The 27,456-nt window shown below is 47.8% G+C and overlaps 1 protein-coding gene across 3 annotated transcripts; it reads left to right on the top strand.

Annotated features, from left to right (window-relative positions):
- The first annotated feature begins 312 nt into the window (after positions 1-312).
- On the top strand, positions 313-26,558 carry NOLC1 (nucleolar and coiled-body phosphoprotein 1). Of its 3 annotated transcripts, none has more exons than XM_045023463.1 (14): positions 313-512; positions 1,851-1,906; positions 4,475-4,605; positions 8,479-8,606; positions 9,925-10,081; positions 13,022-13,119; positions 14,103-14,256; positions 16,385-16,552; positions 17,933-18,019; positions 19,176-19,316; positions 20,368-20,961; positions 21,315-21,430; positions 21,805-21,885; positions 22,192-26,558. In XM_045023463.1, exons 1-14 carry the CDS (start codon positions 402-404, stop codon positions 22,348-22,350), a joined length of 2,181 nt encoding a protein of 726 aa, XP_044879398.1. In that variant the 5' UTR covers positions 313-401; the 3' UTR covers positions 22,351-26,558. The 3 variants fall into 3 exon arrangements, with proteins under 3 accessions (XP_044879398.1, XP_044879397.1, XP_044879396.1); XM_045023462.1 differs by having other exon boundaries at positions 13,019-13,119; positions 21,318-21,430; XM_045023461.1 differs by having other exon boundaries at positions 13,019-13,119.
- The last annotated feature ends 898 nt before the right edge of the window (positions 26,559-27,456 follow it).

Genomic DNA, 27,456 nt, shown 5'->3' with positions numbered 1-27,456 from the left:
TACCTAGTTACAGCTCTGCTGGGGTGGGCCGGGTGAGCTACAGGCAGCGTGCGCAGATGTGGGGCAGCCCAAAGCCGTGCCCTAGCAGATGCTGGAGGAGGAAGGGACGTTACTACTCTTCACCTCCCTGCTCTTCCATCGCTGTCAGTCTCTGCCATGGCACCTTCCTGCCCTCGCACTAGAGAGCGCCTCGCGTGCCTTGCGCGGCCGGGTGCACTGCAGCCGCTGGCCCGACAGGTGGCGCTCTCGGCGAGGGAGGGGGCCGTGCTCCTGCCTATAACAAGATGGCGGATACATACCCCGCCTCCGAGGCCCCGTTTGACCTATGACCCCACGACGTAGTGCGTCCCCCCACCCGGCCGGCACACGTGGTAGGGGCGGCCGGCTGACGGCGTGGAAGCATGGCGGAGCCGCGCGTGGTGCCCAGCGACCTGTTCCCGCTCGTGTTCGCCTTCCTGCGCGACAACCACTTCGAGGGGGCAGCGCGGGCCTTCGGCAGGGCGGCCGGAGTGGTGAGGGGGGCCCTGAAGTGTGGGCGCGGGGGAGACCCGGGGGGGGCTGTAGTGAGGGGACTCTGCGGGGGAGCTGTACTGGGGAACCTTGTGGGGCTGTGTGTGGGGGAAGGCCCTGGGGGGGGACTGTACTGGGATGGAACCCTAAAGGCCTGGGGTCCTGGTGTGGACGGGGAACTGTGCCGGGGGGCCATGAGGAGAGGGGAGGTTGTAATTAGGGGGTTCCTGTACAGGGAAGGACCCGGAAAGAGAGGTTCTGTGGGGCGGGGACTGTTCCATGGGGGAAGTAGGGTTGTGCATTCAACTAGAGTGTTTGAGGAGCCAAACACCACATGTCATGTCATAAATCGAGAGTCTTGGGGCAAGTTGCCTCCACCCATACGCTGTACTTTCACATTTACCTTCCTCTCAGGCCAGCTGCATGTTGTATTCGATACATGAGTCTGCACTGAACCTCACTGAAATTTGAACAAAAACGGTGGAAAGTCATTGCAAAATTGGAAGGACTCCCCCAAGCTTTCTGCAGATCTCTCTGCTCTCTCCCAACTTTTTCTTGTCTCTTCATAATTTGATACTAATAGTGATAACTCTTCTGGAATGTTTTTTGTTATCCAATCAATATGTTAAGTAGATATTTTCCCCTCTCATTAGGTTACATTATTGCAAGGCTTTAGCATATGCTTAACTCTACATACTGAGTTGCCACATTAACATTAATGAAACTACTCAGTGCACAAAGTTAAGAATAAGGCTACGTCTACACTACAAACTTCTGCCAGCACAGCTTTGTTGGGTTGGTCAGCGGTCTGAAGAGGAGTGATCCCTGATTGACAGCTATGCCCACAGAAGTTGCTGCTGTAGGCACAGCTATTTTAGCAAAGCTGCACTTTTACTGATGTAGCTTGTTCCGCTTCTGGGGAGTGGATTCACTATGCTTGTGCAAAGCGCAGCTTTGTCAGTATAAGCTGTGTCCACATACTGCTGGGATAGTATACCAGTTAAAGAGCTCCTAGTGCAGATGTAGCCGAAGTGTCTGTAGAATCTTGGCCTTAGATTTTAATAAATCTATAGGTGGTGGAATCTTGTGTCCTAAATTACTCAAGTTGTCTCATTTTTAAGATCACACAGAGGCTTCTTAACTTTAGCTTTTAATGCTTATGAAGGTATTTTATGAGCAACACGCTCCACTTGCTAAGTCTACCACCTGTTATACATCAATGTAGAAGCAGTTGCCTGTGGGGCAGAGTTTTCCATTCCACTGACAGTATAGGAGGCACTCCTTGGAGAAGTCTATGTGGTTTGTCAGTGCTAATATTCCTGTATGTTTCTGGTTTACAGACAGACCAGGATCCTAATGCTGCTTCTCTCTTGGATGTCTTCAACTATTGGCTGAAGTAAGTGTCTCCCCTCCTGGAATATCTGTTGAGACAGACTTAGCCTGTCCATATCTGGGACATTTCTTTTGGTTACTTTCTATTGCAAACTGACAGAGCTCCCAATAGAATCCCTGAGACTTCCCAAAGGTACTCCAGCAAAACCCAGGGAAACCAAGCTTATGGTATTTCTGTGGTAAAGATATAAACAATAAGTTCCCAGTCATCTTTATCCATCATAAAGAAGACCTGTTTTAAAAAAATATTTGCAGGGCACTTCTAATCTGCCTTCTGCCCACAAAGTTCCAAGCTGCCATTTCAGCAGCAGCTTATGGCCCTTTCAGCCACTTTTAACTCTATTTCAAGTGAAAGGCTAAAATGTGAGTTGTTTGGTATTCCATACTTAGGGTATGACTTCTCTGGGCAGTTACCCCCATCTGGATAAGCAACCTTGGGCTTAAAGAACTCCATATCTGGGTCACAGGTTTTTCTGTGTAGGTAGAGGTGGTAAGGCTCACACCAGGTAAGAATCCATGTTAACTGTGCAATGAAAACATATCCTTAGTTTTTGTAAAATAATGTCCATTAAAGTTGGCTGCTGGGCAACAAAACAGCTGTTGAAAGGGCAGCTGATCTCAGGATAAGAGGCTAGGGAAGGGGGAAAATAAGCCAGATAGTTCAGGAAACCTTAAAAGGATTAGAGAAACAGTAAAAAATAAGGTATTACAATGTTTTCCCTCTTTCTTTATTAGGGGTTACTATCTAATAGATATGCATGGACCCCACAAAACTACTTGTTTTTGAGAATTGTAAAAGGAGCCATGCTGCAAGCTAATCTAGCTGTGGCCATTAAGAAGCTATTGGTGAACTTCTTAGGTAGTTAGACCCTATGTCTTCAGCCTCATGACATAGCTGAGGCATGTGCCTGCAACCTGCTGATCCATACCCAGCTATGATACATTGCTGTAAAAGTACTACATAAGCCAGTTTGTTGGTCTCGAGTCCAAGTCTGGTAATTATGCTATGACCCCCAAATCCTCACACCATAGTGCTGCACTGCTCTCTGCCCCTGAGTCTGTTTATTCCACACCAGAACTCATTGCTGTCAGAGACAAGAATTTATTCAGTGAGCGTAAGGTGAGGTTATTAGGGACTGAACAACTGATGAAAGAGCGGGAAAGAAGCATGGGGGACCAAGGGCAATTTGAAGCAGAAATGTATTCCTGTGAGCTGGAAAGGTCTGCAGGCTCATGATCCCAAGGGAGCTGCCTCAGTTGCTGTGTTCAGGAAGGAATTCAGAGGGTAGTGGTTATGCGGGCTATGTGTGGTGAACTTAGGAACCCCGATCTGATATCTCTCATGAACCCCAGAATGAGAATCTTGTTTAAAACAAATTATTCATACCCCAGAGATGCTTGGAAAAATGAGGTCAGGCAGCATTCTGCTTTTCTCATTTTCTCACAGGTTCTGTTGTTTTTCTCTACCCAGCTCCCTCTTGTGTTTTTAAAACCCAAGACACACATTTCCAGATTCAGGGTCTTTTGAACAGAGATCCCTTATCTTGTGTTGAATAAATCTACTTAGTTGGCAGGTTCACCCTGATGTAGAGGAGACTGATATGCAAATGACTTGAACCTGGCAGTTGTGACGTTATGTACTTTCTCCATTGTAAGAATCCCCTATTTTTAATTATCTAGTCTAGCTAATGCCTTCAAAAGGGTAACTGAAAAGCAAAGTTGAAAATTAATTGCACATATAAAACATAAATTAAAACTTAAAATGAAGGTAACTATTAGAAAATAGGGAAATGAAGAATCAATAAGTATGCATAATTCAGTGATTGCATTTTTCAGAGTATAAATGCAAAGTATAACCTGTGGCTTCAATTTATTAGCCTTTGGTGTAAGCATCATCAACACCTTCAGTTGCATCTTTAATGAGCATTAAAGGTACTACTGTAAAATAATAGAATTGAAAACAACAATCTGTAATAAGCCATATAAGTTAATAAAATTCTTTAACATACTGTATGTAAAATCTTTGTCTGGTAATTTTAGCTGGAGGACCTCTTAATTAGCATCTTATCATAGCGCTAAAGAACTAAGTTATCTATTGTATAAAGAGAACTCTTATTAGTGCAAATAGACCAGATCTTGAATCCTCACTGAGTGGCTGTAGCCACTTTGTATATTGTTGTGCAGTGGCAATGAAAACAGTCCTTTCCTGTACCTGCAAACGCCTGAGTACAACTGAACACCCTGCCCACCAAGATATAAAAAAGAAAACTAACATGACATTGGCAAATTGTCACGTTGTTCATTCTGTTTGTACTATCCCTTCCTGCAGCCCCTTGTCTGTCTTTTCTATTCAGATAGTCAGCTCATCAGGACTGTCTTTTACGCTGTACAGTGCCCAGCACAGGGAGGCCCCAGTTCTGGTTGGGGCCTTCAGATGCTATTGACAGGAATGTGGGAGGGTCCAGTGTTCTCAAGGGATAAGCTGCTTTGCTTGTAGTAGAACAGATGAAATGCTAGGAAGCTCTCTGGAGCTGGGAGAAACTGTTTAGAACTAAGTCTTTCTCCTCCACAGATCCCCTGATGCTAAGAAACGGAAGGCTGTTCCCAATGGACCCCCTGCTAAGAAGTCCAAGAAAGAATCTTCCTCGAGCAGTGATGAGAGCTCCAGTGAAGAAGATGAGAAAACCACAGCCAAGAAGCCAGGTGGGGTTTGCAAAAGGCCTTTGGGCTGGGCAAGTGGGCACGGTAAACTTGGGAAAAGTTCTGAGGCTGGATTCAGAGCTTTGCAGGTTGTGTGTAGGGCTTTGAGCAGCAGTCATGAACTGCAGGATCTCAGTTCTGGTAAGATCTGTACCTATCCCCGATCACTTGCACTTTTCACTTTACATACTCATCCTTCATAATGGTTTTTTTTCCAGTTTGATTGTAAGTAAGGTACTAAGCTTGCTCTGAGTATAAATCAAGCTTTGTAGCAGCTGGAGGCATATTGTATCTGCACATTGGCTGAGGCTGGGTGGATGCTTTAACTGCGGTTGTCCTGTGAGCTGCCGGATACCAGAACTGATTACCTATCATGAGGCTTTCTATAGCACTCATCACTGTAGTATGTAGGTAGAATTAGACTCGTGACTGCTCCAATGAGTTCTTCCTGGTGGTCGGTCATGGTAGAGCGATCTAAATCATGATTTAAATCAGTTGATTTTTGAAACCTGATATAAATCAGGTCGAGACTTTGTAAAACTAATGGGAAAATTTGTCCTATTGCAATTTTACTCAAAAATTTATAATGAACTAAATCAGGGGGTCTCAACCTTTTTCTTTCTGAGGCCCCTACAACATGCTATAAATACTCCACAGCCCACCTGTGCCACAATAACTAGTTTTCTGCCTAGAAAAGCCAGGGCTGGCATTAGGGGGTAGCAAACAGGGCAGTTGCCTGGGACCCCATGCTGCAGGAGCCACCGCAAAGCTACATCGTTCAGGCTTCAGCCCCGAGTGTTGGGGCTCACAGCCCACGGCTTCTGCCCCATGCAGTGGAGCTTTGGCTTTCTACCCTGGGCCCCAGTGAGTCTAATGTTGTCCCTGCTTGGTGGGCCTCCTGAAGCCTGCTTGCAGCCCCCCAGGGGGCCCTGGACTCCTGGTTGAGAACCACTGAACTAAATTCTAAATGTTTTTAAATGCCTTTTTAAAAGAGTATTTTATATGAACTGCTGTAGGCAAAACACAAAATACTGAAAATAAAAACTTTGATCTTGCAAACTCTTAGGCAGGTACTAACTTTCCCCCCATTCACTTAACCAGGACTACTCATGCTCTAAGTCAGAGATTCTAAAAGTTCATTGCATCATGACCCCCTTCTGACCAAAAAAAAATAAAAATTACTATATAACCCAGGAGGGAGAACTGAAGCCCGAGCCCAGCCGATCCCTGCCACCCTGAGTGGGGGTGCCAAAGCCCCACTGCCTGGAGGTGGCAGGGGCAGAGCCAAAGGCCAAGGGCTTCAGCCCCAGGCAGGGGGTCTGTAATCAGCCCCATTGCTCAAGGCTGAAGCCATCAGGTTTCAGCCCCAGACAGTGGGGCTCGGGCTTTGGCTTTGGCCCCTGGCCCCAGCAAATCTAAGCCAGCCCTGGCAACTCCATTAAAACGGGGTCATGACCAACAGTCTGAGAATCACTGCTCAAAGTTAAATGTGCATGAGTATTTGCAGCATTAGAGATTAAAACTGCAACCCTTAGTGGTATGAAGCCTGTCACTTTAAAACAAAATTGCTTTATTGTTAATGAAAATTTTAGATTTCCAGTACACTAACAAAGTTACTTTGCGCTTGTCCACAGTTCAGAATTTTAAAAAATAGCTTATTTAGGCTCCTGTGCTCATATTTAGGCACCTAAATGACGCAGGAACACAAGTCCTGTTGATTTCAAACCTAATGGAGGTAAATAGCAAAGAATTTCACTTGGGGAAGTTTTTAATATGTGGGAAGGTGATGTGATTTGCACCACCTTGCTTTTTAAAATTGCTTATCAATTTTGAGTTGGTGTTCTCACAGTATAGATATTAATGAGGCCCCGGACTTGTCTTTTTCAGCATAGATGAGCATCCACTGTGAAACTTCTTAGCAAAAAACCTTTGGGTTGGGCAAGTGACACACAAATTAACTTGGGGAAAGTTCTTAGGCTGGATTCAGAGCTGGTGCTTTGCAGTTGGTGTTTGGGTCTTTGAATAGCAGTCATGAACTGCCTGATCTCAGTTCTGGTAAGATCTGTGCCATCCTCCAACATTTGCACTTTTCACTTTACATGCTTATGCTGCTAGTGTAAAATCCTAAATGTTATTAACAATTAGGAAACTAATTAAAAAAATAAATACAGAACATCCGCTTCAGAAATAGGATCATAAAATGGGAAGACAGTGAAGAACTAGCATTATATAAATAAAACACTGATTTAATTTAAAATCATAATTAAGAATTTTTTTTATTTTAAGTTTTGTTATCCAGCTTGCTGGTGCTGAAGTACCAGCTCTTCGCTACCCTGAACCGCATTGTGTTTGGACATGCTATTTCCCATCAGTCTTCTCCATCCCCTGCCACTGCCCCAGTGCTCCTAGGTGTGCTTCCCTCAACTCCTTTTCATGTCTAACTTACTAGGTTTATGACATGAGAGGGAGAACTCCCCTGGTGCTTAAAGTATGCTGCCTTGTTCTGCTGCTGTATAGTGGGTCCAATTTAGCCCTGGCTTAAGTTCTTGCAGTTAGTTGAAGTGAAGAGAAATGTGTCTGCTTATGCTAGGGCTGCGCTGAATTTAGGCCATGTCCACACTAGCACTTATGTCGGCAAACCTTATGTTGCTCAGGGATATGAAAAAACATATCCCTGAGCAGCATAAAGTTTGCCAGCATGAGCGCTTGTGTGCACAGCATTATGTCGGCAAGAGGTGCTCTCCCACCAACATAGTTACTGCCACTCGTTGAGTTAGTTTTATTATGTCAGCGGGAGAACTCTCTCCTGTCAGCATAATGCGGCTACAAAAGCAATCTTAGTTCTCTCGGTATAGCTGTGCCGCTGTAAGCTTGTAAGTGTAGGCATGGCCTTAGTAACTGCAGTGAGGGCCCTCAGGGAAGGGATTAAATGGTCTGAAAATCGGGGGGGAAAAACTCAAAAGAGGAGGATTGGGCCACAGAGCAGCCAGTCAGGAAGTACTTAGTGAAATTTCCTGCATTAGCCTCCATTGATCAGGCTTCTCTTTGTATTGCCCTGCCTCATGGCCTCCTGGTGGATGGAGGACAGCTGGGGGTCAGCTAGGGAAATTGAAAACACTGGTGTCTTATGTGTCTTCTGCCAAGGATGTGAGACTTCCCCCTCTCTCAAGGTCCTGTCCCCCCTCCAGTGCCCCCCTGGGTTAGGCCCCTCACTTGTAACGTGTAGAGTGCTTCCCTTTTCAGCTTTGCCTGGTGTTGCATATTCTGTCCAGCTCACGGGATGCTCACATTGGTTGCAGATTCACAGGAGATGAGAAGCAGACAGCGAACTCATAGGAGTCAGGGAGGAAGGAATGAGGCAACAGGAAACTGAGCTGAGACTTAATTTGGCCCTTCCCAATCCTGAATTTGAACAAGGCTTTGCTCCTGATCTTCTAAAGAATGTTAGGAACATGATCTCTAGCTAGACAATTTACATGCAGTATCCAGCAGAGGAAGAAAGCACTGGCCAGGAAGGAGTGGATCTGGCTAAAGCAAGTTAAGCCAGTAGGCTGGCAGTTCCATAGGGCCCAGCAGTGCAGTGAAGCAGTTTTCTTTGGAAACCCATCATCAAAAAGCAGCTGTCTTGGTTTTAAATGATATGATAAAATAGCTGGATCCTGTAATGAGCACTCAGTGCAGGAAGTATGTCCTTTTCAGTGGCACAGCTTGTGCATGGCAAGAAAGAAGCAGTTTCTGTCCCTTGGCTAGTCATTGTGGAGCCCTCTACTGCACTCTGGGAAGCTGAGGTATACACCTGAGTCTCTGAACAGGACATGACAGCTGCAGTGAGGCTGGGAATGAATTTGTCATCAGTGTCTGCTCTCCCCAACACAGCAGCTAAGTCAGCGCCTGTGCCGAAGGTGATAGCAAAGGCAGTGCCTCCTGCCAAAAAAGCAGAGAGCAGCAGCGAGGACTCCAGCGATGATTCGGACTCTGAGGAGGAAGAAAAGAAGCCAGCACAGGTCAGCTTTTCCTTCCTGTCCTTTCCAAAGCATGTTCCACCGTAATAGAGAATGTTAAATGTGACTAACACTGTGTGGGGACTGAAACTACTCTTGGGGTTGGGGGGTGGCTACAAAGCATGGGTCCTGGAACACTTATTCTATTTATCAGGCCTTAATCCAGACTCAGAGCAATTTTGCTTACACACTAAGCTCTTTGAGGTAGAGGACATGTGTTCTTAGCTCTCTATAAAGCACTCAGCATGTGACTAGAGCTCTACGAATAAGTTAGTCCTGTAACATGAAATCTGTCGGTGGACTGGTTCTAATGAAAGCAGAGGCAGATCTATAGGGTGCATTTCCCATCTAGTATTGCAATCTGCTTCTCTCCCATGAGTCTGAGACAGACTGCTGTGGCCTGCTCCTTTAACCCGAGGGGAAGTCTGCATTTGTTTACACTGCCACCAGAGTAACCAGTGTATAAAATGCTCAGGACAAGAGGGTGTTATCCCTAATCACCATCTGTAAATGAAATAGTAGCATGTAACTAGTGCGGGGGGAGAGTAATAGTATTTCCTCCCTTTTCCCTGTGTGCTGATCCCACCAAGCTGAGAATTAATATCTGGAGCTGTGTTCTTCATGAGCAAGACATGGAGCTGAGGTACCAGTACCCTATTAAGGCTGAGGACAAGGGCCAAGGTGTCCAGCAAGCACTGTTGACCCCTCAGACTAGTACTTTCTCATAGGGAAGGGACCACCACGCAGCTACCAATCCCAAATCCATCCCTGTTTGATGGCTCTGGGTCGGGTTCTGAAAATTCACATGCGTGGAAGAGACCCTGGGTGGATTCCAGTGGGTGATCTAGAATAATCATCCATGTGTTGGAATTTTTCAGACCCCAACTTGGAGCCATCTTTTTCTGGTGTTCTTCTTCCTTCTGGGATAGTCACTAGTCTGAGGGCCTAGTGCCCTGTGTGGGCACCCTGACTCTTTGTTCTCCTCATCCTCAAGTCTCTGGGTACATCTGCTCCCTTTCCTGTTAAGTGGGAGAGAGGTCATTCCAGCTTGGAAGTATTGGGGTTCAGGGAAAAGTGTCTCCTGCTGTCGAAGCTTAGGGAATTTCCTGTACATTTGGGGTTATGCGCCTAAAATAGAGCATCAGCTTTCCAGAATAAGAACTCCCAACTCAAGGTTGTCTGATATTTGACTGGAAGGCCATGCAGATAATCGGTATAGAATGGGTGTGCCAGCTGGACTGTTGTCCTGTCTCTCACTCCTCTGTCCCTTTAGGCCTTGTTGAGTAGAAAGGTCTCTGATTAGTTTTTCCTCTCTCGATAGAAGGTAACCAAAGCCCAGGCCAAGCCAGCTGCCACCAAAACCCAGCCCCAGAAGAAGGCTAAGAGCTCCTCCAGCTCAGACTCCAGCAGCTCAGAGGATGAAAGACCAAAGAAACAGCCGCTGAAGCAAGTGGCAGCTAAAACAGCAGCAAAATCAGGTACCTGGCTGCACTGAGCAGACGTGTGTGAATTGGAAACCCCAGGGAAGAACCTGGGGTCTAGGTGATCAAACACGCTGGTAGAGAAGATACCATCCTAGCATGGCCACTCGGGTGACCCAGTCCAACTTGCTGTTTGGGTAGGATCACTGATGATGGGGACCTGGGGCTGCACTGGTAGCATATATTAGGCTTTGATTTCTGGAAATCCAGATATAAATCTGATCACGGGTTAATTGAATTTGATCCTAAATGGATAATTACATCTTGTGGCCTAACTAGATCCAATGGTTGTCACCAATCCCTGATTAATTGCTTGGGCCATGTGCTGCTTGTTAATGCTTTCCACTCTTTGAGACAACACTAACTTCAGTTAAACTTAACCCTCAGCCTATAGTTATGGGACTTGGAATCAGTGGTATCACAATAACTTCCCCCAACTAGTACTAGACTAGTCGGGTTGTCAGAAAAGTTAACAGTAAGAGGCATTTTTTGTTAAAAGTTGCCAGAGAGTCTTTTTAAGATAATTAGGTTGTACAGAATCCAAATATGGTTGTTCCCAAGCTGTATGTTGTGTATAAAGGCCTCTACAAAGAGAACAAAGTAACATGTGGAAATCACTTAAGTGATCTTTATTTACTTTTAGTTTAGGATCAACATATATTTGTTGGATCTTAGTGAGTTGTAGGATGTAATAAGTGATTAAATATGGACAACCTTTTTATAAAGCTATTGAATTTCAGTTAATTTGCAAGAGGTACCGGACATATTTTAATACATTATACAACCATGAAAGGGCTTGTTTACATGGCTCTTCTAACTTGAGCATTTGCACCTTAAAAGAAAGTGTACAAATACAACACACAATCTCAAAACACCTGTTTTTAAAAACAGGTAAATATTTTCATGATAAAACATTAGTAAACATTTTAATTCACACAAGTTAAGCACACATGTTAAAGTTGTACAGGCTGTCTACAATGCAAGCAACTGCATCATCCTTGCTGATACTGAAATCTTTGTGGCCAGTGTGTGACAAAGCATCTCCCTGAATTTTCAGTGTAACATGTACCTGTGACAGAAATAGGTCATCTTGAGGGTAGCCATCTCATCATCTTGGAAAGAATCCATTGTTTGTGAGAGAGGTACATATTTATACTTGATTAGAACTAAGAGTGTCTCAGCAGCCGATTGATCAGGCAATAAAATGACATATATCCCCAGCTGGAGCTTGAAGTTTCCAAGTGTATGATGATCTACAGCAGATGTAGGAGTGCGGAATTTCCATGCCAGTTTTCTTTGCAAGATTGCTGTAATATTGCCAAGCCCATGGCCTTGACTGACTGCTTGCTGAAGCTCATTTTGAAGCCAAAGCATTGCTGTGTCAGTAATTTTGGTGCCCTCACTCTTTTTCATCATGGACTTCATAAATGGGATGTAACAAGTCAGGTAGTACTTGCCTTCAGGAGCTATGAGGTCACTTACTCCAACTAAACAAACACTAATTTTGTGGTCAAATAGAGCTGCCTTCATTATTTGTTCATTCATCTTGAGTATAGTTACAGAAATGAGTCTCTCTTTAGAGTGTACTTCTTGACAAAGCATACAGCATCTCCAGTCCATGAGTTTCACAACACGGGACTGTCTTGTATTTCCTGGGATCACTACAGCTTGCCACATGTGATTATATCAGTTGCAGATGTTCTTGTTTTCTATAACCTCTCGATTTTGCCTTTGTCAGTGTAATGCGCATAACAATTTCTGTGTCACACGACTGATACTGTGTTCTGAATGAAAGATACACTCAATTTTGTCAATGGCCTCTCTATATTTGCTATCTTGTTTTTTCTTTGTAATGGCTGTTGCCTCCCTTAGTCCGTGCAATCCTTGTTCACCTGCTTCATGCACGTCTTCTTTACTTGATTCTTGGCAAATAATGCAGAGATTGTAGGAAACTGGCATGGAGCTCTTGAGACTCCTTCAACTGTAACCAACATGAGGGTCATAAACCACCACCTCATCTAACTAGTGGTGCTCTCTTTATTTGTAAAAATATATACCATCACCTCTGTTAACTGTGCTCTAACTTCAGAGCATTATGTATATTAAAACAAGTCCTAAGCATGAAAGAAAATGAGAATTATTTCACGTTACAGGAAAAATAACTTCTGTTATGATTAACTTATTTCTAGTATAAGACAAGATGGGTCAGGTAATATCTTTTATTAGACCAATATTACCTCACCCTCCTTCTCTCTCATATCCTGGGAGCAACGCGTCTACAACTAGACTGCACACACCTTATTTCTAATATGATACAGTGATTACTAAATGCTCTACAAAATTGAATAATAGGGAGCAATAGGTGTTAAAACCATAATGTATGTATGTCTCTCCATTTCTGTACTTAATTGACTGAAAAGGATTTATGCCAAACTGATTTTTGCTCACAAGTTCATGCACATGCTGTTAGTATAGCAAACATTTCTGATGAATTTTGGTGGGGATCAAGTGTGAGAGGGGTCTTGTGGCCTGCATTGTGCAGGAGGTCAGACTAGATGATCATAATGGTCCCTTCTGACCTTAAAGTCTGAGTCTATGAGTAAATGTCAAAATTCAGTTTAGTAACAACCCATTTCTGAAACTAGCAGGTTCAAATTGTGTTGCCAATTTATAATAAAAAAATGCCTCTAAACCTCTTTAGAGGATTGAGTCTGAGATTTCTATTTGGTCTATAATGAAAAAAGCAGTCTGCAGAGAGATTGTTTAGATGGGCTGATAAACAGGAGAATGAGTGGCTTCCCAGGAGAGGGCTGGAGAGTCTTGCCTTGTGCAGAGTGGGGAGCTGGTGCTGTCCAGAACATTTTTTTGCATTGAATGTGATTACCATTCCCTACCTCTCATGTTTTCTAAACCCTTTCTTTGCCTTATCTCCAGCAGGAAGTAAAGCTGCCTGCAAAGCGGCCAATGGCAAGGCAGAAAGCAGCAGCAGCAGCAGTAGCGAGGATTCTGACAAGGAAAAGGCTGCATCAGCAAAGGTACATGGTGACACAAGCATGGATGACTCCATTGGTGTGAGAGAGTGTCTCTCTGAGTCTCTCTGTCCTTGATCTAAGGGTTGTGTAAAGTAATTCCAAAACTGCATAGCAGCTGAGTGCACGCTCATGCCGTCATTGTAGCTTTTTGTGACATCTTGCTGGGGCTTTGCGTCTTAGGAACCCCACCAACAGTTTTCTCTGCTACTTGGTGATCCATTCCTCTTTCCTGAGGCAGGAATCCCTTTATAGCTACTGCATGTTGCACCCTCTCTGTGGCTTGCTTTCCTGTTGCCAGATGTGCTACTCTACCAGACTTACAAATTCCTGCACTGCTTCTGCAGTCCCACTGGGGAGAGTGTTAGAGCAACTTCCCTGAAATAGAGCTGGACCCCAGCAGGGGGAGCTCTTAGAAACCTCTCCCAGAGATCTCTGACTTCTCCCAGATACCTCACTGCTAATGTCTCAGCACCCCTGAGAGTGAGTGGTGGTGCCCCATCTCTCTTGCTCTCTAGCTACTAATGTTCTGTCTCACCTTTTCTCAGCAAGAGTCTTCCATTGAGGAATTTAATGTGAAGTAAGAAATCATAGAATCATAGAATATCAGAGTTGGAAGGGACCTCAGGAGGTCATCTAGTCCAACCCCCTGCTCAAAGCAGGACCAATCCCCAGACAGATTTTTGCCCTAATCGGCCCCCTCAGGGTTTGAACTCTCAACCCTGGGTTTAGCAGGCCAATGCTCAAACCACTGAGCTATCCCTCCCCCCATCCTGATACTTTGATGAGGCCTGTAATGTGCTTCCTGGCATTTGAGAAATTTCCCTAGTTCCTGGCTCTATCCTGGAAATCTGATGTCCAGTGAATAAGGCAGAGAGGTGAAGAGAGGACTCTTACGCAGAGTAGGGGTGGTGTCTGGGCAGCACCTATCTCTCAAAGCTCAGCCTCCTTAACGAGGAAAGGTATTTGTCTGTCTTCCTTGCAATAAGGCTGTTCCCAAGAAAACATCACTGCCCAAACCTGCAGCTGCGCAGGTGCCCCCAGGTAAAGTCAGAGCCCCGGCCAAAGAGAGCTCCAGCAGTGAGGACTCTTCTGACAGCTCGGAGGATGAAAAGCCAGCCTCAAAATCAAAGCCGAAGCCCGGTGAGTACCAAAAACATTGCTGGTACTGTGGAGAGGAGGCCTGCTGCCACTACTAGCCTTAGAGAGGTTTAGCTGCCCATCTCTGCTTGGTGTGGCCCAGAAGCTGTGGCGGTGGCGGCAGCAAGCGTGGAACTGCAGGGGCTTTGTTCAAGCTGCGTCCGGCTGAGACATGGCTTAAACCTCAAACCCACACCTTCTCTTGAGGTGAAAACTACATTGGTTGCATCTCTTATGTGGTCATTGTCTCTGAGCATCCTGCTCTTCAGAGAGCTATTAGAGGCTGTTCTCACGCATGATTCCCAGCCTGACTGGAGTTGGGAAGAAAATTCCCTGTGGGTAGATCAGTCCATAATTGTGCATTACAGGGCTTCATGCACCTTACTCTGAAGCGTGTAGTGCTGGCTAGTATTAGGCTGGGTAATGAACTAGGTGGACCCTGTGCCCTGGTCTAGTATAACAGTTCCTAGGACTCCAGTAAACAGAAGCAAGCGTGAAATGTAGATGGGTTTCTTTACCCGGGTGGGGGGGGGGGGGGAGGAGTTGAGGCGTTGAGGCGCAGAGCAGTAAATGAACAGTAGCAGCAGTGGAAGTGTCGCAACAAATATTTTGGAGGCCTCATAGTGCAGCACTCAACAAGTAATATGCACATATATACATCCAAATCATTGTTACTTATTTATGTAAGGTTTTGGGGTTTTTTTTTTTTTTTTTTTGCAGACTCAGTAATAAAAACAATGCACAGTTATTGCTGTTCTTTACTGGACCTAACAGAATAGAAACACAAATAAGGTGCTCTGCACGTTCTTGTCTCTTTTATTGTTTCTTTTGAAGTGGTTATCTGTACAAGAATTCTATTATGTCAAAGCATTTTTAAATTTACTTCAGAAGTCCAAATAATAATGAAAAACATCTGGGTGGCTTGAGTCTGGGCAGGTGGGAGGCTCGGGGCTTCGGCCAGCCTGGAGCTCCTCAAGGGGGGTGCTCTGGGCTTCAGCCAGCTCGGGTCTCCTCCAGGCAGATGTGGGGGTGGGGACTTGGGGCTTCGGCCAGCCTGGGGCTCCTCCGGGAGGGGTGGGAGGTTTTGTGGCTCCCAGCCGCAGGGGAGACATGGGGTCTCAGGGCTCTGGCTGCCAGGGGAGGCAGGGGCTAGCTTCCCCAAAGGGAGGCTCCACCCGCTGCCCATGCACCCGCTGCTCACCTCCTGTGTCCCTCCTCAGTCCCCCACTTGCTTCTCGTCTCCTTACCCCCGCCACTTGCCTCTTCACTCCCCTGCCCCACACACCCCCTCTGCCCGCCACAGACACCCCCCCCGCCCACCACGAGAACCCCTGTTCCCTGAGTGGCTCACCACTCACCTCCTCACTCCCCCGCTCGCAACCAGACCCTCTGCCCGCCTCCTCACCCTGCTGCTGGCTTGCCACTCACCTCTTTACTCCCCCACCAGGCCTACCCCTGCCACTCACTTCCTCTCTCACACCCCACTCGCCCCCCGCTGCTTGCGTCCTCTCACACCACTCGCTTCGTCGCCTCCTCACCTTGTTCCTTAAGTGTTGTGTGTTCCACCTAGGGTGACCAGATGTCTTGATTTTATAGGGACAGTCCCAATTTTTGGGTCTTTTTCTTATATAGGGTCCTATTACCCCCACCCCGTCCTGATTTTTCACATTTGCTGTCTGGTCACCCTAGTTCCAACACTCTCTTCAGAGAGGTGGCACATGCAGGAGTAACAGGGATGCTTTCCCTCCCCTCCAGTGCCCAGGAAACTGCTGTAGCTGCAGGGAAACCCCCTGGTGGTCTCATGGGGCCCGCATTTGAGAAATTATGGATTAGACCACCCAAATCTGAAAGGGAGGAATGCTACGGAGACACCCCAGCAAAGGAGAGTGGTGCTGCTGCTGAAGGAGTCCAGAGTGGCAGTACTCTGGGGATGTCCCCTCCCACCATACTGAATATAAAACCCTTGTTGATCACAACTGTGCAAGTGATCAGGAGCAAGTAGCATAACTGGCTTGTTTTATATCATCGCCTGGCTAAAACAGGGAAGTCCAGCATGACATGTGCCGTATTTGCCAGCGTGCAGGGCTGGTGTGTCTGCATTGGTGCTCCCGCTGATCCTGTCTCTTTGTAGGTCCATACAGTGCGGTGCCACCCCCAAAGGTCACGGAGCCAAGAAAGGGCAAAGCAAAGCCCTCTCTTGCAAAGGCTCCTGGGAAAAAAGCTGAGAGCAGTGACTCCTCAGACAGCAGCTCGGACAGCAGTGATGAAATGGAGCAGGCGCCCAAGAAGGGAACGACAGGTGGGTTGTGGGGAGAGGGAGGCTAGAGGAAGAGGTCATGTTAGATTGTGCAGCAAGTGCCTGTGTGGGGTGCAATCGGTTCCTGGCCACGGAGTGGCTTCTGACATTACCTGACAATTGTGGAATATGCTGCTGGTTTTTGCCTTTTTAAAGGTCTCAGGGCAGCTAGTATCTGTCCCAAAACAGGCTCCAGGATCTGAGCTTAAGTTCCGGACTGTGCTCAGTCCCATCTCTAATTTGGACACGAGGTCAAATGAACCCTACTGGAATTCCATTTACTTCAGTGGAGTTATGCCAGGGATGAGTCTGGCCCATTATTGAAGTTGGCAGAGGCCTTGCATTGGGTTAATGTATCATGTGAATGACAATCCCTTCTGTATCTGACCCCCTGCGTGAGTTGAGAAGGGAGCATGTGCTCATGTGCGATGCTGCATTCGCAGCCCAAGAATGGGCTGCAAGTTAGGCCTGGTCTGTAGTGTGCCATGCGAGGGGACAAGGAGCCCTGACATCTGCCTACTCCAGGTGGTTAGGAATCCCAGGAGCTGGGAATCTGGAGTCCTAAATTCTTTGTAATGCTGCCCGCGGGTGAATTGCCTGTCTTTTCTGTCCAAGAGGCTAATAACCCACCTTCCTTTTAAAAAAAGACCAAACAAACAAGGAGTCCGGTGGCACCTTAAAGACTAACAGATTTATTTGGGCATAAGTTTTCGTGGGTAAAAAAACTCACTTCTTCAGATGCATGGAGTGAAAGTTACAGATGCAGGCCCCCCGCCTCCTCCGGCAGCCGGAGTTCTGAGGACCCCCGCCTCTCCTGTGGCTGGAGCCACAAACCCCGCACCCCTCCCGGGTCATTCTATAACAGATTTAAAAGTCACTATTCTTGAACAAAAAACTTCAGAAACAGACTTCAAAAAGAGAGAGCAGAACTAACATTTATTTGCAAATTTAACACCATTAATCTGGACTTGAATAGGGACTGGGAGTGGCTGGCTCATTACAGAAGCAGCTTTGCCTCTCCTGGAATTGACACCTCCTCATCTACTATTGGGAGTGGACTGCATCCACCCTGATTGAATTGGTCCTGTCAACACTGGTTCTCCACTGGTGAGGTAACTCCCTTCTCTTCATGTGTCATTATATAATGCCTGAATCTGTAACTTTCACTCCATGCATCTGAAGAAGTGAGGTTTTTTTACCCACGAAAGCTTATGCCCAAATAAATCTGTCAGTCTTTAAGGTGCCACTGGACTCCTTGTTGTTTCTGCGGATACAGACTAACACGGCTACCCTCTGATCCTTGCCACCCTCCTTTGTAAAGCTCTTGCAGATCCCTGGGTGAAAAGTACTGTGTGAGATTCATGGCAATTATTTCTCTTGCAGCCAAAGCAAGTCTGGCTAAAAAAAAATCTGCCTCAACACCCACTGTTGTGACCAAGAAGGGTGGATCCAGTTCGGACAGTGACTCTGGTGAGTGAGGGAGCAGGGATTTGAACTTTTGATGCAGTGACTGCACATGTCCTTTCAGCCCGGGGTCATTCAGCAAGACCCAGCCACCTTGCTAGGATCCTTAGTGAGAGTGAGTCTGAGCTCCTTGCAGTGTCGATGGCAAGGTAAAGGGCTGCCTCTGAAAACTGCAGCCTCCTGTATTGATGTGGTGGGAAGCACAAGTGAGTGGCACAGACAAGAACAGTGACTAGTCCAGGAAGCTCTGCAGATTGCAGGGTGTGAAGGGTATTCCCTAACAAGTACCTATGGCAGGATTAGGAGGTTTGGGTTTTTTTGGTTTTTTTAATCCATTTCTGGGCTCTTCAGGTCCTCCATAACAGTCATGTCTGGAACCAGGTGTAAATTCTCTAGGTGAAAAATATTCCCCTTATGCCAGGTCCAAGGTGGGGAGAAAGGGGAACCTTTTTAAAATAAATCTTCAATTCCATTTGGACCACTGCTAAAACACAGTCTGGAGTGTAGAATAGAAAACTCAAATGGTGTCCTTTCCATCTTCCCCAGTTCACTCCAGTCTGTTCCCCTTTTCTTTTTGTCATTGATTCCCTTCTCTCTGTTTCATTTTGTTCTTTGATCCCCACTACACACTTTTCTTTTCTCTCCATTATTTCCTTCCTGGTGCTCTCCTCCCTCTTTGCTCTTTCTTTAGTGAAGCCAATACTCTTTCTTCAATCCCGTAGTTTCTACACCACTCCCCATCCACTCAGCACCCTCTCACTGCACACACACTTACGGGTTGGGCCTACCTCCTGCTGCTGTTCCTCATTCTCCCAGCAAAGAAGAAACATGGAAATCTTTAGGGCACATTCTCAGCCCTAGGTCTTCCAGCTCCTGTTGTCTCCATTCCCTGGGACGAGGGCAGAAACGTAGGCAGGACTACATGCTGTGGTGCTCTCTACTTCTCTGCCCACCCTGCTCCTTCTCTGGCTCTGCTGCTGGCCTCACCTCACCTCATTTGATGATAGTAGTCCGGTGAGTGCCAAAAATCCAGTGGCAGTGGTGCCTCCGTAAAGTGTGAGGTTCAAGGCCACAAGTTTGCCTACAATGACCACTGTCTGGGGTCCCTGGTTGTATGCCCCTAAAACGCACTGACACTTGTGGATGTGCTTCTCTTGTCTAGATTCCAGCTCTGAGGAAGAGAAGGTAGCGACCAAGCTCACTGCCAAATCACTTGCAGCGAAGGGTCCTGCCAAACAGGCGAAGAGTCCTGCCAAGCCAGGACAAGCAAAGAAAGGCTCCAGCTCCTCCTCGGACAGCTCAGGTATCAGGACAGGAAGGGTTGGGGATCTCAGCCCCACCACCACTGAGCAGGTGTGAGTGCCGTGCCTACCCTCTTAGTCTGTGTTCCCAGCTGTGGTACCAAGAATACAGAGGCACAGGGACACTGTCTAATCAAACAGACCTGATATTTGCTGACCAATTCCTGATGATAAAAGTTAAGCATGCAGAACCAACTCCATGCAAAGTGCCAGTTCTCTTGGGCATGAAGTGTGGGGAAACAGGTACCCACTAATGCTTCATCACTCACAACTCCTACACCTCTGCCGCATGGCGAAATACAGGGTACTGGGGAGCTGTTCAGTGAAAAGCCACTTGGGGGCCGAACTTTATTCTCCAGTGGGGAGAATACAGGGGAAGGAGGAGGACAGTCCCATCCCTAACCCATTTCTCCTGCAGCCACTGTCCATGATAGTGCTTGTAAACCACACTAAAGAGCTGCAGCACCGTTTAAGAGCAGCTAGTGCATGGTGCTGCCTTGAAACTGTAAACCTCCCTTCTGAGGGGTGGGAACGGGAATGGCCCCAACTTAGCTCTGATTGTTAGTGTCATTTGATTCTGTGCTTGCGGCAAGTTCCCAGGGCTCTTCAGCCGTGTTGCTAGGGCCCAAAAGTCGTTCTTGTTTGGCAGTATGTGTGGTTCAGTCCAGTTCCTAGGGGGCAAGTGTTTAACACAACCACTTGTCCCCCTGTGGCAGTCTCAGCAGAGGTAAAGCATCACTTGGAACATGGAGACTGAGCTCCCTGTTGACTTAGAAGAGCCACTTCTGAGGGTCAGAGTTGAGATGTGCTTGTGGGGAGAGGAGATGGCAGCTTTCCATGCTACACCTGCTCTAAGCAGAGCCCATAAATCTCAAAGGCTGTTATTCTGCACCTTTCACAAAGTCCCAAACCAAACAGGTTTTGCTTAGGTACTAGAGTGGAAGGGACTCCAGTTACTGCTCCTGCTTGTCTAGTTTGGTCTGACTGAACAAGTCTGTTCAGTACTTGGCTATTCTCACTGGAATCTTCTTGTATTGGAAACTTCCCTCCCAGATTCTGACAGTTCTGAGGATGAGACCCCTGCAAAGCCTGCAGTCAAACCAGCTCCACCTGCAGCCAAGAAGCCTCCTGCTGTGGCAAAGAAAGCCCAGAGCAGCTCTGACTCAGATAGCAGCTCCAGCAGCTCTGAGGAAGAGAAAAAAGCCCCTCCAGCTAAGCCAGCCAGCAAGGCAGCTAAGCCAGGGTCCAAACCCTGCACCCTGGGCCCCAAAGCCAGCAGCTCAGATTCTGATAGCTCAAGCAGTGAGGAGGAGCAGAACAAACCAGCAGTGAAACCAGCCAGCAAATCACCAGGGGGCACTAAAGCTGCTGCAGGGAAGAAAGCAGCTGCTGCTAGCAGTAGCAGCAGCTCGTCTGACAGTTCCAGTGATGATGACGAGAAGCCCACAACAGCAGGGACTCCAGTCGCCGGGTTGAAGCCAGGGAAAGGGGCACAGAACAGCTCCAGCTTGGTGAAAGAGAAACCAAAGGCTTCATCCACACCTGCAGCCAAATCGCCAGCTACAAAGAAGCCAGAGCCCAAGCCAGCTGGTGGCAGTGAGAGTAGCTCCGAGAGCTCCAGCGAGGAGCAGGGAAAAGCAAACGGAGGTAATCTGTGCCAGCCAGGAAGCGTGTCTGTCAGGCAGTGGGTGTTTGGAGGGCAGAGCATATGTGGAGCCGTCTTCCAGAAGCGGTTTCCGAAACAAAACTTTGCATGTAACCAGCAGCCACATCCACACACTAGAGGATGGTTGCCCAGGAGTTTCTTATCCAGTGCTGCTGCTCTAGATTGGCCATTAATGGAGTGTCTGTCATTGTTCCTGTACCACCCTACTCCAGACAGCACATGCTCACGGTGCCAGCATACCTCAGTCTGACTTGTGTCCCAGTGGAGAGAGACACTGCTCCCCTTCCCCAGGTGGAGGTTGGTCCTACTGAAGTCTAATTGCTATTGTTTTTAGCAGGCTCAATTAAAAAGAAGCGGAAGAGCGAAGATGACCAGGAATTGGAGACACCAGACAGTAAGAAGATTAAGACCAAGACCAGAACGCCACACTCATTTCCCAAAGTGAAGCAGGTGAGTGAGGAGAAAACGTGCTGAATCTTTCTTGTGTCTCAGTCCTAGCAATCAGCACTGCTTTTCCCTGGTGGTCGAGGCTGCAGGAGATCGTCTCCCCCTCCTCAGCCAGCCTAAGTGCCCCTTATGTGGAGCCCAGAGAAGATGCACATTGTGACCCCAGCATCTTTCTGGCTGAGGATGACTGTATAGACTCCCTCTGGATCCTCTCTGTACTGCCCTTACTGTCGAAGGGAAAGATCACAATTTCATGTGGCCTGGAAAACTGGACCAGGGAGCAACTAGGATTTCCCCCAGTTTAGTGTCCTGCATTGCTATGTGGGCCAGCCAAGAGAAGGCCATGTGCAGGTATTGACTATGTTTTTCTCTAACAGCCAGCTGTTCCATTCCGAAGAGTGAGAGAGGAAGAGATTGAGGTGGATTCGCGTGTAGCTAACAACTCATTCGATGCAAAGGTAGGGACAAGTCCAGCCAGAGCGACAAACTGGCACGTTTTGCCCCTAGAACACAGGTCATCTGGGAAAGGGTTTTCATGGTGTTTGTGGGGAGCTCTCCAATCTGAACCTCTCCCACCAGGAGGCTCTACTGGGAAGTACATGGGCTCTGGCTGTGGGGAGCTCCCAGCCCCTCCCGCAGAGGAGCTGGGTGAAAACTCCTTTAGCCCTTGGAAGTCGTTACTGGGTAGTATACAAAGCAGGACGTAGTGTTTGCCATGTTGGCTGTTGAGTGCTGACCTGGCCCCCCTCTTCCTTATCTCACAGAAAGGAGCTGCAGGCGACTGGGGAGAAAAGGCCCACAACGTACTGAAATTCACCAAAGGCAAATCCTTCCGTCACGAGAAGACAAAGAAGAAAAGAGGCAGTTACTGCGGAGGTGCTATTTCTACCCAGGTCAATTCCATCAAGTTTGAAAGTGACTGAGCTTCAGTTGGCTTGGGAGTCCATACCCCATCCGTCCCCCAAAGCCAGCTGGATGGGCATGTGAACAGAATGGACATGGTAGACCCCAATCCTGCCTGGAACTTAATCCTCCCTGCTGTCTTGTGGGGAGAAGGTAGCCCTTGCCATAGGATGTGGAAGAGTGGGTGGATGCTCCCACATTATTTCTGACTAATTCTGGAATAGTGCCTGGTAAGAGCCTTCTTAGAGCTGGTGACACCAGATCCTACCCGGGTGTCCTAATTTTGTACAGTTTTATTTTAAAAGGCTGGTGGTGCCATGGAGTTCAGGTTCCCGCCCACCTTGTAAAGCAAAGAAAATTTATATTTTCCATGAATCTGTTTCTTTCTTTTCCAGACAGTTTATCTGTTGAGACCTGTGAAATTTAAAGTACTGTAGCTTGTTTGTGGCTAGGCCTGATTGACCTGCGGTTACAGCTCCCTCGCTGTTCACCTCCAGCTTTACAAAGCACAGCTCCAGAGGGGCAGTTTCTTCTACTTCCCTCTCTCTTTAAGGCCCCCTCTTTCAGTGACCTTCTTTTTGCCAAGGGCAGACCCTGCTGGTGCCATAAGGCAGGGTAGCTAGAGAAGCAAAGTGCTTTTCAGCCCGGGGCATGTTGCCACCAGCGTGAGAAGCTCAGAGTTCAGGTTGGTAGGACTTCTCTCTCCCTCCTGCACCTTTGGCACTGATGTCAGAAGCTCAGAGCCCTAAACTCTGGGGGAGTTCCAGATGTGTCCTCCTTTCATAGGGAAGGCACAGGCTATGGAAGAAGTGGGGACACTCCTGGCTGCTTGGCCGCTTTGGGGTTTGGAGAATCCCTTGGCCCAATAGAAAGGTTAAAGAGGCAGGACAGATAAAGCCTCTGCCTCCAGCCCCCTTCCTCACCTAGCTCTCCACTCCCTTAACTCTGTTTTATTTGGGATGTTCTGACATCAGTGATTGCCCCAAGCCCTCTCTAGGAATCTGACTCCCCAACACATGCTTTGTCCTAGCCATGTGCAGTGCAGCTGGTGGGAGGTTGAGATGAATGTAACACGATTTGCCTTAAACTTCTCCCCTTGCTTGGATCAGTTGCCCTTTTCCTGCCTGAGGAGCCCCTTTGCAGAGGTAAAATGCCTGTTGCCCTCCATGCTTTAGTGTCTGAAAGACCCAGTGCCAAAGTGGAGACAGCAAGCAGAAGTTAGTCCTGGCTTTAAGTACAAGACAGGCAAGTTGCTGCTTGGGGCCCTTCTGCATTGCAACGCAGCCTGATCTCCAGCACGGTTGAGAGCCAGAGGGGCAGATAGCCCAGGGCCTCATTTCCGTCCTCCCTCTCCCTCCCAGCAGGATGGAGCCAGACAGCTCTGCCCCCAGCAAAGAGCCCTGCTGTTATAGGAGGCCAGGTATGTGTGAGAAGCAGTGCCAGATAATTGAGGGTTGGAGGTGACTAACAAGCCACCCCGATGCACATTAACTAACTGCAGCTTTGTTGGAAGGAGCATCTCAGCACCGGGCCTTCATGCTTGCACAATAAGCCCTAATCACTGGCTTCTTTCCATGCAGCGATGCACATGCTCAGGAAACCAGGGCTAGTCTATAGAGTTGGAGGGTGGGAAGAAAATACCCTCTGCCTTCCTGGGCAGGCTTCTGGAGTAGAATCCCAGCTGGGACCTGTCAGGTACCCTTCTCTGTCCTCCTCACCTGGCACGTGAATGACTGAACTGTCGACATTTTAAAGAGTTTTAAGTTTGGGGGGGTTGATGTGTGAGCACACAAGTGTCTCCTACAATAAAGAAGCTTGTGTTTGTAAGTTATGTGCATTTCACTGATGGGTTTTGACACTCAGAATGGGGGCGGGAAAAGGAGGGGAAAGCTATTTAGCTGTGACAAGGTGCACCACCATGTCTGAGGTGTGGTCAATAGGTCTAACTGCATTTATCTGGATTAGGTAGTGGCTAGTCAGCCTCTAATAGCAGTGTTCTTACCTGAAGGTGGCATTGGACAATGTGAGATAAGGGATGGTCCATGCAGCTGGGAGCTCAGGAAAATAGGTGAGCGGAGGATAAATACCTGCCTTTATCAAGAACAGAAGGATGGGGAAGAATAGAAATATGTAGGAGTGTGCTCTGTGCAGGAATATGAACAGGTGTAACGAGAGTGCACAAGAAGCTAGCCTGGGCTCTGGTGAGTGGAGCGAGGAGCCCCTGTACTATTTGTCTTTCCGTAGTGCTGGGACCCCCATTTGTGTTCCTGGAGCCCATAGTGCTAGGTGCTGTACAAAGAACAAAAAGGCAGCCCCTGCCTCCAGGGGCTTACAGTCTAAGTAATGCAGGTTATGTCAATGGATCTGGTCAGATGCTGGTTCTAACTAACCTTTTATGCAGTGGTGATGTCTCTCTGCTAGCTAAATCTGGCTTCCCATGTGCCGCAGTGGAGCAAAACCTGTGTGCAAAGAACATAAACGGAAAAAAATCCTTAGGTAAATACCCATGTAAAGAAGTTGTCTGCGTGCTTCACCTGCTATCTGAACACATGTGCAGGGGAGAGTTCTTATGCCTGCATTAATTCAAGGGACTGACCAAGGTCTTATGTACTGTGGGTTTGCTGCGATGCTTTTTTTTTTGCACTACAGGAAGTGCTGCCAGGTGGTGGTGGTGATGGCAACATTCCCTGTAAAGCAGCAATTTTCAATATACTGGGCATGTCCCAAACATGCTGCTTGCGACTTTCTCTGTTCCCAGGGCAGGGGTGGTGAGGGCTGGGCGGTGACTTAGGCAGAATGGGGGCTGAGGCAAGCTCCTGAGGAGCAGGTACGAACCAGGGTGGTCAGGCTGGGGCCAGGCGAATGTGGCTCATGTCTCTCACCCTGTGTCACAAGACCTACCTTCCCAGCCTGGAGCCACCCCCACTGCCCAGTCTCAGTACCGGTATCTCTCGCTCCTCTCCTATCTCTGACACCCCAACTGTCCCCTGCTCCCCATTATAGTGCAGCAACCCCTACATCCCCTCTGCTCCAGCCTCCCTGTACTCCCTATTCAGAGCAGCCAGCCTGACTTCACCCCTGCTGCCCTTGACTCTCCCATTGGGCACAGGCTCTGGCCTGGTGGCTGCATTGCTTAGCAGCTCCCTGTGGTGGAAGTGTTGATGCGGGGCACCTGACTGTGCCCTCTCTCTGGGCCTAAGCTGGCCATACTCAGTCCCATCTGGGGCAGGGGAGCAGCCCAGGTGGTGGGAGCAGGGCAGCCAGTAAGCCCCCTCAGTGACCCCCTCCCTCTGGCCACAGTCCGGAAATGGATGTATGGGGGCCTGGACACCAGTCTTCCAATGGCATGTGTCCACTTTTGTCTGGTCACCTTTGCCATTGTAGTCTGCTATAGTATAGGATAACTACAGATATTTTCTTCTCACTTGTAGCCATACCGCAGTGAGCGAGTCCTGTGTAAGACCCCATTGGGTGGTGAGGTTAAGGGAATTGGTAAGCCATTTTGGGGTAACACACTTCTAGAGCCCTTTACCTCTGCAGTTGTACAAGGTTCAGTCCTCTCACATCTCATAATTTTGGTGTGAAGTCATTAGGGGAGCTGGTGCAATAACACCAGCTGAAGTGCAGCAGTACGTGTCATGTACTGCAATGCCTGGAGACCAGTACCACGTCAAGCTGAACACATGCAAGACAGCCTTGTTGCAGAGGGGAAGAGGGTACTGCTAATTCATCTGTGACAGGTATGGCAATTTCTTGCGATATCTTGGACAAAGCTTATTGAACTAAGTTTCAGTATCCTAGGAGCTCATTGCATTAAAACTGCAAATGTTTTGTTTCTTTGAGATTGTGTGCAACTTGCCTAGGAGCCATGATTAATGTGAGCCTTGGGCAGTGCTACGGGCTGCAAAGGACTCTTAAACAATGGGCTAAAGAATGAACTGTTAGTTGTTAGGAAATACTTGGGAAGAGGGGAACATAAAGGTCTGGAGAAGGGCATGATCTTCTGAAGCTTCACCCTGGGGATGGGACCTTGGGCTAGGAATTATCTACTCCCCGAATCAAGAGGCCCAAACTGCATAGAGGAGTAACTCCCAGCTTGTAGTGACAGGAAGACACTGTGGGGTTTGAAGGACATTCACTGGCCACAGCACTTATTGGGGGTGATCTCTGTTGAGCTTATTAGCATGTGTGTAGGTTTTGGTTTTCTCTGTAATGCTTTTACAATAAACTCAAATAACTAAAAATCTGTGTGGTAACTTAACTGTGGCAATGACATTATTTGCTGACTCTGGAAAGTAAAGCAGGCCTGCTTAGGCAGTCTGACTTTGTTGAGGAGCTCACTCTTTGGCTGGGAGCTGTGCAACCTGAAAATACCCTAATCAGGAGGGGAAGAAAGGTGGATCTTCACCCAAGAGAGGTGATGGCTGGAGAGCCAGAAGCCTGAGTGCCTTGGCTGGATGGAGCATAGAAGGGAAATGTAGGTGCCCTGAACTGTAACAGTATCCCTTGCTGGAGGTTTTTGCCCACACCCTTGAGGCACGTATAGACTCAATGCTTTTTGATCACCAAAAAGCCATCCTTGTGCAGGAGGGGGAGAAACTCCACCCTCTTGCACGTGTGGCTGGCTGGAACTCTGCCCTGTTGTGGCTAAGTTCTGCAGCCTCTACTTGTATATGCATGTTGTGATCAGTCTTGTTCAGTGCACCTAGAAATTGAGCTACACCTCCTTCAGGAGCACATGGGTTTACAGAAGGAAGGAGCCTGTCTACTAAATTGTGTACAATGTAGTGCATTTAGTCCCTACCTTTGCCCTGGTTTCCTGGGGCGCAGAGAACAGTTCCATTTGAAAAATCTTTAGGGGCTGTCCCTAATTCTGGAGCTATGCGGGTGGGTGGCTGCAGGACTAGCCTAAGCAGAGCAGGGATCAACTCTACCAGCGCGGGGCCCCTACTGGAGCCCTACCCCGAATCCCCGCCCCATGGCCGGAGCTAGCGCCAGACTCCATCTCCAGCAGGGTGCTGCTCTGTGCAGCTGCGCGCCCACCACATGATTAACGCCTAAACTCCAGCGCCGCCGTTTCCTCCTCCTGGTGGGCAAAGGGCTGCGCAAGACCTGCCCTTCTTCTC

This window comes from Mauremys mutica, chromosome 7 (genome assembly GCF_020497125.1).
Source record: "Mauremys mutica isolate MM-2020 ecotype Southern chromosome 7, ASM2049712v1, whole genome shotgun sequence".
Lineage (NCBI taxonomy): Eukaryota > Metazoa > Chordata > Testudines > Geoemydidae > Mauremys > Mauremys mutica.
Note: the sequence above shows the minus strand (reverse complement) of the source record. Positions and strands in the feature narration are given on the sequence as shown.